At 44.6% G+C, this 9,963-nt stretch overlaps 1 protein-coding gene across 1 annotated transcript; it reads right to left on the bottom strand.

Annotated features, from left to right (window-relative positions):
• Positions 1–4,576: 4,576 nt before the first annotated feature.
• LOC147732947 (cbp/p300-interacting transactivator 3-like) lies at positions 4,577–9,314 on the bottom strand. Its single transcript, XM_086957485.1, has 2 exons — positions 9,028–9,314; positions 4,577–6,418 (listed from the first exon to the last, which is right to left on the bottom strand). Exon 2 carries the CDS (start codon positions 6,414–6,416, stop codon positions 5,799–5,801), a length of 618 nt encoding a protein of 205 aa, XP_086813611.1. The 5' UTR covers positions 6,417–6,418; positions 9,028–9,314; the 3' UTR covers positions 4,577–5,798.
• Between the last annotated feature and the right edge of the window lie 649 nt (positions 9,315–9,963).

Genomic DNA, 9,963 nt, shown 5'->3' with positions numbered 1-9,963 from the left:
TACCCCAATTTTCGCAAGCAATTAAAAACTTGGCTTTTCAATCAACAATTCTAATTTTAGGTTTCCAGAGTCTCTTATGGCCTGCGCTGGGAAACCCTTGTTGGGTAGCTGTGCGCATTAGAAAAATAAATTAACATAACATCACATGCCATAAGGCACGGGGGACACTCCTGAGCCAACACACCGCACATATCAGTCTTGTGGTAGAGCCCTCTGTAAGTAAACCCTAGTGTCAACATGCATTAAATCTTGTGTGTGTATATATATATATATATATATATATATATATATATATATATATATATATATATATATATACACACACACACATACATACATATACTCAAAACAGAAAGAGAGTGAGGGGAAAATGGCACTCTTAGTCCCCCAGGGGAATATACTCAATAACAACAAAAGAGTACCTACTAGAATCGCACTAAAAGAAACACACAGCTGTTTTAGAAGGACCCTCACTCACCAACCTGGTTGGTGACATGCTTCATCATAGGGTCCTCCGGTGTGCTACGATGCCTTCAATTGCAGCGGAGCAGGTTGTGATTATGTGTTAGAAACATGTTCATGTCGACCAATTATCACATTTCGTCGGATCTCCCAGCTTCATTGTTCAGCTGGTACTGATCAGTCTGTTTTTATCAGTAACCAGATCACCTAAAATAAAGTATCTTTCAGGGAGTATTTGGTTACTTCTTAAATTGCACAACATCACTAACACATAAGCACAACCTGCTCCGCTGCAATTGCAGGCATCGTAGCACACCGGAACGGCACTCGGCTGATCCGGTGGGGACCCTATGATGAAGCATGTCACCAACCAGGTTGGTGAGTGAGGGTCCTTCTAAAAACATCTGTGTGTTACTTTTAGTGCGTTTCTAGTAGTCACTCTTTTGTCGTTATGGAGTGTGTGTGTGTATATATATATATATTAGAATGGACCAGTTACATGGATCAAGTTCTGCATTAAATGTATTGTATTTATATAGGGCTTGCTACCCGTGACGTGACATTTAAGCACTTTACACCTGACAGCATGCTGCTTCGCCACACAAGGTTGAAGGTTAATCCAACAGTTATTGGGATCAATCCTGTGCTCTCAAAGGGACCATTCCGTGGATTGGCTTCAGTTAGTTTATTGGTTGTGAATTAAATTAATATAAATTCTGAATATTAGTGAGTGGGGGGGGGGGGGCTTTCTTGCAGATGGTTGGCATGCTCAATAGATGGGCTAGGGAGCATTAGGTTTTGTGGGGTTGCAGGGTAAATAATGCAAACAGTGAAAAGAAAATCCTGCAAATGCTTGAGTGGATGTCTTCTGATGCTCAGCCCACCTTTTTGGCTCACATTGCCAATTCCAAAGCCGGTCATCTTTCCTTTGAATGGAAAGAATGATCAATTGGTACATTAACCCGTAGAAATCGCAAGGATTCTGGCCATTAACTTCCAGATTACACATATGGCTTCTTCAGAGTGCATGAAAATGTTGCTCCTTTTTCCACCAATGTTCATTTTATCCTTTTCTTTCAAAGATTCACTTTTTGCGGATTTCTTCACTTCGTTTTCTCCTATTTTGGCGTTTCATTTTTCTGAATCTTATGTATTCCTTCACCCCCCCCCACCATCAATACACTCAAGTACGAACTGGTGTCAGTATCCCCTTCCCACCGGATTGTATTTTCTGCGATTCGCCTCTACATTTTCTTGCTTTCTTACCTCGGTCCATTTCCCGCAGCAGCTTTTAATCTCTTAATAGGTTTTTACTGTTGCTTGATATTTTTCCTACTTCCCTCAGTCTTGATGAGTCGTCGATGCCCCTGTCCTGCAGAGCTTTAGTACTTTGGAACATCGCAGCAAAATAACTGGAAAAAAGCGACTCTAGTCAAGTAGCAGACTAATTGGCACATATTTTCTAAATTTACGGCCATACTTGTCATTTTAAATGACCAGGTTGCCCGTTATTGTGATGATGACATCAAGGCCTTTTTATGTTTTTAAAATGTATATTTAAAGTATCGCGTTTCATGATGGGTTGTCAATCTTTATGATTTTTAATGACTCAAATAAAAGTATATTTTGACTTGGCACTTCCCTTAGTCCATGTCCCTTTCTTAGACTGTTCCTATTTACTGTTAATCTTTCCTTAACTCATGTGCACATAAGCTGGTGAAGTTACAGAATGCATGAGAGCCAGGCCTACTAACTTATTTGGTGGGACCCAAGTCACATGAGCAGCTCTTCTGATAATGTGCACAGTCTGGGATTCCCGGAATCTGGATGCTTAGGACTACAAAAACCTAGAAGTATGCACCAACCACTCTGCAGACTTAGGAACTGCAGTACCAGGTTCAAATTCCAGCGTTTGCCCAACATCTCATGATTTTGGGCACATCTCTTAATATCCATGTACCTTAAAAAAGAAAATTCTGCCCTTGTGTAATGTAATCTGGTGCTTATGTATAGCACTCCTGTGCCTCTGACTGAGTTAGCGCTTTTTATTTAAGAAAAAATAATATTTAAATGGAGCACCGGCCCAGGTGTGTAGCACAAGGGGGCAGCCCTTCAGAGCCCCCAAACTTCCATGGGGCTCCCCAATTAGCATAGGCCAATAAACATCTGAGATATATGCGAGGCACTTGAGCCCCTCATCATATTCTGTAGGAGGCAACATTTTGCGTTACACCAGTGCACCAATCAGCTTGTTTCAAGTCAGCCAGGCGCCCCTTGAGCTTAGAAAGTGGGCCTAAAGAAAGTAACGGAGATCTAAAAAGGTATAGGTAATGTAACAGGAAGTGGAATTCACAACAATACATATCCAGTTAATGTAAATTGGTCTAGTTTACATTAAAGTAAAACTGTGTTGACTATACACTACTGCATTTACGCATGTGTACACCATGTATTCACATCTGTTTATCAGCCACTGTAAAACTGTGAATAGTTGGGACGATACTCTAGCTCCTAGTATATGCATATGAAACCTGCCATAAAGCAGTAACTAAGGAAATAAATCCGCAGTAAGTCTTTACTGACTCACTCTTCATAGTTGGAACGTAAGTAAATGACAACAATAACCCAGGACCTCAAACGCATCCATTGAAGAAGTGGGACTTGCGACGTTTTACTCGGCGGACCCTCGGGTTTGTCAACATCTTCTGCATATATTGGAATCCTGAAACAGCCTACCACAGGGACAAGCAAGGTAGAACACTAAAATAAGCTAGCTATCCTCATTAAAAGAGCCAACGCACGTTGCACTTTTTAATATTCTGCATTTTCTACAAATCAGTGAATTTGATTTTTACTTCTGCTACTAAAGAAGATTCACCCCATCTCATATATTGATGGTTTTAATTTCTTGCATACATCGGCCTCTGCGGATATTTGTATTGCGGTAGCCAACTATATAAAAGCCTCTATTGCAATTAGGAAGCGTTATGAGTAAAAGACGCACTCCATTACTGGTGAACCACCATGCTGCTCAAATTGATTATTGTATGTAAAAATTGCTATATTGTTATAATTTTATGACCTCCCTTTTGAATCTTTTTATCCGGTTTCTAGATAGCTAACATGCTTTTAATGTCACTTATCAAATCTAAAGATTTGGTAAATTGCATGCAGTCGTTTCTTTTTCTGAAATAATGCTTGACGATGAAACATTTAGGGCCGCAGGGTGTTCTAAGCATTCAATGCACCTTGATTAAGCACATAGCACTTTAATTAAACTGTTTACAAATGCTATCATAGATCTTGTATAATCTAATAAAAAGGTATCAGTATAGTCATGTCTGGTGTTCGCTTTTATTGCTACATTGTATTATTGTGTACTTATGGCTGCATGCCCAGCCGAATAAAGCCGATTTGACTTGCATTGGTAATGTCGTTTATAAATAAATCAAAATGATATTTCAAAAAAGAGTGGAGTTAGGCCTGGTGGTGCAATTGAGGGAGGGAAACAAATAAGTCTATGTGATTAATAACACGGTGATGCAAATTCTCACATACAAGTGAAGTATGTAAGTAATTGCAGCCATATATAGGTGTCTCAGAAGCCTCTAGCTTGGGTGTCACCATGGTTCCCCCTCTCAGTCCCATGGAGGTTAAAGCCACAAAAACCCTTCACAAATGTTTATTTTAAGGAAAAGATTCTAGGAACTAGGATCTAAAAAAAGTATATGGGAGCAGCTTTCAACAGTTCACACCCACTTGATCCTACAAATATTCGCCAATTTAGATAACCAGACTGTTCATATTTGCACTGTACTACCTGAGGAAAAAAGGATGCATGTTTTATTGCAATATTATTGGACTTTAAATCCGTCCTAAACATTTCTAATTACGTACTCATGGCAGTAAGATTTAACATTTAGGAGGTAGTAAACACCAGTCTGGGTAATTCAGTCCGAAATAAACCTCCGGCCAGGCTCACTGGGTTAGCTCTGAGACTCACTGGTTAGGCCCACTCAACAACTAATGTTTGTACCTTCAAGTGACCTCATTAAACAGTTTCATTATTAAAATGCACGATTGATTCAAAATATAAGGACATGAAGAGGAAACGTTAAATATTTTTTTGCTTTTATTGAAAAATTCATTTGTACATTCTCGCTTCATTGATCAACAATGAGGAGCCGCAATGTGCAATCATAACAGCAGGGGGCAGTAGCGCCTAGCAGTCGACACAAGTACTTCAGCGGCTGGAAACTGTAACCTTCCCCCTTCAATTGGCTCCCGTGTGCGTCGATTTGCGGGTGAAACAAGACCTAGCACCGCCTTCTTGTCTGGACTGGGCACCGTCCCAAAAATACTTGTTTTTATAAAGCCGTTTAATGAAGGTCATCAGTAGAACTGCTGAAATACATACAAAAATGCCCCAGCTATGATCTGAAGCCGCGCTTTAAAACTGCAGTGACTTTCCTCAGTCCTCCCCAGGCGGATTCACAATAAATAATTAAAAATAAATAACATTACAATCGGGAATAGTCAGCTTACTACTGTATTTGGTTTCAGAAGTGGGAATTGGGGAGGGAAGGTGCGAGACTGCAGCTTTAGAAGCCTAAAGCTTTTTTCCAAAATATTTAAAAATAGCATGATTACTTGTACAGATGTCAAAACGTGGGATACGAATACTAATAAGGCTTAAAGACATATATAGCAACCCTGCTTAGCCTAATCTGTGCCGCAGGTGCTGTGCCAGGAGAAAAAGAGCTACCAACAGCTGCGGCTCGTCATTCAAACCGTAGACATGGGACATTTTCATTTTTTTAAAAAATATATCCTGATTTTCCAACACTGACTATATCAACTGGTACAGTGTGGAGCTTGCTGGATAGAAAGAACATAAAGCGACTATTTCCCAAACACTACAAAGAATGCAGCCATAGAAGGGTGGCTGGCTACTGCGATCCGCACGTTTCACCCACATATTTGGAAGATTCAATGGCAATCTTGGTCGCAATGATACAAATGTCACCATGATGGTGTTCACTGCCGCACAGGTGCAAGCGGAGGAATCACCACTGCGCTGGCCAACGTGGCCATTAAGCGCGAGGACCGGCCCCATAACACCATTCTGTATACATAGCACGCTGAAGCACTTGCCTTAAACTCCAAAGCAGTCCACACGTTTGTTTTTTTAAATAAAAAGAGCCCTCCCAAGAGGAAAATATATATCCCCCCCCCACACTGAAAGTGAAAAGCAATCCATCCAGTGCAATTCATCAGTGCCCGATGATTGTCCACGTCAAGGAGACCCCTCCCGCCCCAAACCAAAATGGCAGCCCTCAGCAGCTGACCGTGCTGGGCTGCTGTTTGCTGACAAAGTCTGAAATGAAATCGAACTCGTTCTGTCCCAGGAAGAGCTCGGGCAGCTCCTGGACCCGGTCGAGGCCCAGCTCGAGCACGAGAGAGGTGAGCACCTCCTCGTCGATCAGGTCGGTGTCCATGCCATTGAGCGTGAGGGCGGGGGGCGGCATGTGCTGCAGTCCCGGGTGCTGGAGCGCGGGCCCCATTCTGAACTGCTGGGAGGCCGCACCCATGGGCCCGCCGCCCATGCCCAGGAGCGGGTGCCCTTGGTACTGGGTGTTCAGTTTCTGTAAGTGCATGCTGGCCATGAGCTGCTGAGAGGTCACTGGGCTCATGTACTGCTGCTGGGGCTGCTGTGGGGCCTGGCTGCTGTACATCATGGCGGAGGGCAGCTGGTGGTGTCCCATTTGGGTGTTCATGGCAGGCCTAAGTCTCATGCCCCCGTCCATGTTGGTAGCTGCGTACTGCATCATCTGTCCGTTGGGTAAGGTCCTGATGGAGTGCTGGGGAGGCCCCTGCATGCCATTCGTGCCCATCCGGTAATTCTGCAGTCCGTTCACACCGTGGGCCATGGGCATCATCATATGATCTGCCATCACTGAAAAGAGACAAGGCACCAATTTAGAACACACTTTTAGAGAATGTCTACTTGCATAGCATCTACTCAAGCCATAGAGACTGGGCCAACCCACACAGACCAGAGGCCTAGCATGCAACCCAACTGATTAATCCCTAAATTCCAAGTGACAGTGGAGGCCACCCTCACACAGACCAAACACCTCCAGTTAGACCTCACAACTTAAACTCAACTCCCCCCCCCCCTCCCCTCCCCCTGCCCCTCAATGACCTGCAAAGCACGAACTAGAGCACCCTGCCACATAACACCAATAGTCTGGCGTAACTGTGTTCGACTGCTCCCCACTTGAGAACTCAAATGCCAATCCTGTACTCTCAAGTGTGCAGGAGATAATGGTGGATTACCAAAATTCGAAGAAAGACCCTTAAAATCATAGAATCCGTCACGCCTACCCACCCAACTAACCTGCAGTGACCCATAGATCAGGGTGGCAAACAGAAGGGAATAGACTAGTTGGGCTCGTTCATTCAGACACCACGTTGGGTGAGTTTTAACTAGCAATGTAGCCATGGCTCTTAGCTCGAATTCACACTAACAAGCGCTATTGGAGTGTTGGAATTACACCGATGTCCGATCATCCCTGTAGCCTTTGGACTGCACTTTGGTCACACGCATTCCAATTATTTTACACAGACTGACTTTCTTTGACAAAACGAGTTGTTTCCAGTCAGGAAACAAACTAAAATCGAAGCCAGGAAAATGCACAAAGGGTAATGTGCCTCAGGCTTCCCAGTCTTCCGCGTTGACAAGGTTATGTGCGGTAGCCCCCACCAGCCACCCATCCGTCAGACACTTTGCATGTCGGCATCCCCGCCACGACAGCTTTCTTTACAGACGTCAGCCGATTCCTTTTCTGTCGAATGCATGCATGTGACTTATGATCACGTTCCCATACATACATACATACATACACACACGACCTGGTAAACTGCGCTATATACGTAAAAATGAATACCACACGATTATACCCCATGCACATACCTTTGCTAAACATATGCCTGTACTTTATATGTGCACACGCACACAGATCCTAAAGAACCGTCAAGTGTGCAGAGGCGTGTCGGCGTGCCTGTGTACATATATCACACCTAGTCGCTTGGCTCTCCCAAGCTTTGACTGGCAGCAAACTCGGTATATTATTATTATGTAAATCTGCACAAGGACCTCCTAAGCAATTAATTAGCAGCAGGCTTGGGTATATTTTATGTATCAGTACCCGAGTCTCATGGATCTGCAATACTTTACGTTCAGTACATTATATATCCATGGTATATGCCGGCCGCAGGGTCGGTATGTATTTCACATACACATGCTTTAAATCTACTCAAGTCTTTCCCGGGTTCACACTAGCTGCAGTTGTGTATGTCAGATCTTTTTTTAAGTGACCATGGGATCGAGAGCTGCTCCAGAAATAACAGCAGTGCTTGCCGCAGTTGAAAGGAATCCCACAAGACATTCCGCGAAAACAGCACTATGAACAAAAGTTTAACCCTTCAAGGACCAGCTGCCTCAGCTCCCTCGATACATTATGGGCAGAACAAAGCCCTGAACAGAAGAGCTGTGCACACACCATGTGAAACTCGGTGGTAAAAATCGAGGCACCCCCACATACGGGGGCACAGTGGGTAAATCCATCGATTAAAACAGTATTAGTACCAGTATATACACATGCCCACACCCCATGACAGATACCGAGGTAACACCTACCCCTCAAATACACAGAAACGTACATGAAGATAACATGGGTGAACAGATAAGCAAGGTACATCTGCCAACCACACCGTGCCGCTCCTTGGTGGTACGCACCGAGGGGTGCCTCTCTGCCAGATGACAATATCCCCTACAAGGGGAACAGCAGGACCCCGACTGTCCTCGTCCACAAGCGGGCACATATACTCAGAGGCGCGAACCCCCACCAAACATGGCAAAATGTACACAGTGCGACCATAGACCTTAGCCCCCCTCGCCCCTACTTCCGTGGCAAGGCTGACCCCCTCACCATGCCCTCGCGGCGAAACAGGTCTAATTTATAGGGGGCGGCAACATCTGACAGAAAGACTCAAAGTGCTGAACGGACCCTGGTAAACACCCAAGAGGAAAGAAACAATCCGGGCATTGTTTTTTTTTCCCAAAAGGCGGTGCATTTTCATCCTGTTGATCAGCTCTGTGGTCGCCTGAACTCACCACTGCAACTAACAATAGTGCCCTCGTGGCTACGAGCCTGTGTGTTGCCTCTGCAGGCCCTTTGTTCGGCACCTTTCCACCCGGTGACCTTGCACTGTCTCCAACTTTAAGCAGCCGTCTTCAGGGCAGTTGCCGCAGCTTTGTCTATCAATACACTGTGCACTGAAAGACCGCGCATTGTCTCCAGCTATACCCGTTGCTGCTCTGCGTGCCCGTCCATTTTGCACTCAGCGTCAGACTGCCTTCCGTTCCTCGTGGATGTTGGTGCAGGTGCATCTATCAAGCCATAGTGCACTCCTACACCTTGCACCACCTTAAACACCCCTCCATCCCTCCCTCCTGCGCAGCCAGCCCCCCCTGCCAGCCCACTATTAGCGCGTACCTACCCCGATCACTGGAGAGCTCGCGTTGTCCCCTCTGCAGTCCAGAACCGGCAACACACCAATGGAGAACCAAAAACCCCAAAGACAACAGTTGCGAGTCAGCAGAAATCTAGATCCCTTGGCGACAAAAAGCCAGATCCGGGTGTGCAGAGCGCGGGGTGCTCAGGCAATCCTGGGACAGCAGCTCTGTAAAGCTCCAGCAAAAACAAACAAAGGCGAGCCCAAGCCGTCGCCCTGCTTCTCCGCCTTCGAGACTCAACAATACTGCAACTAGCAGCGCCAGTACTGCCGCAGCGGCTCCACTTTACAGTATATATAAGCACGGAAATATTCAGCGGAGAGGGGCTCGGCTAACCACCACGCCCAACCTCGGCCCATTGGAGGCACAAAAGAGCTAACAGCCGTCGGTGCGGCCCACAGTAGAAACAAACGACGGTTCTACGAAAGACACGCTCTTGCGCAGCATGGAAATGTAGCCACATCTGTAAAGGCTCCGTTGATATTACAGATCTTAAAGAATAAAATAATATCAAAGTAACATTGATGACAAAGGTCACAAATGTGTAATATGTTTTTTTATAAAATTTAAATCAAGTGATTACTGCATGAAGTTGCATGAAGCGAAAACTTTTTTTTTGTTACACAAAATATTTTTTAGAGCAAGCTAGGGACATAATATTTTAAAACATCAACATACATTGAGTTTGCAGCAACATTATTTCAAGGGATTAAGAAGTGTTTCTCTTACACGCAATATATTGTTGATACAATGTTTTATCGAAATGGTTGCTGAGCAGATATCCTTTCATTGTTGGTCTGTCTTTTGTTTCCATGACTTCTTGGATTCGCCGCCCATCTGTTTTTGTTTAGCTCTGGGTGTAGGGGTTGTGTCAATTGCATCACAAAGGCCGGAGTTTAGAGGCAGATTAAAAGGAGGAG

This window comes from Lissotriton vulgaris, chromosome 2_1 (assembly GCF_964263255.1).
Source record: "Lissotriton vulgaris chromosome 2_1, aLisVul1.2, whole genome shotgun sequence".
Lineage (NCBI taxonomy): Eukaryota > Metazoa > Chordata > Amphibia > Caudata > Salamandridae > Lissotriton > Lissotriton vulgaris.
Note: the sequence above shows the minus strand (reverse complement) of the source record. Positions and strands in the feature narration are given on the sequence as shown.

Excerpts from the sequence above, each read along its gene's own strand:
- LOC147732947 (XM_086957485.1), bottom strand. The coding sequence starts at position 6,416 with ATGGCAGATCATATGATGATGCCCATGGCCCACGGTGTGAACGGACTG.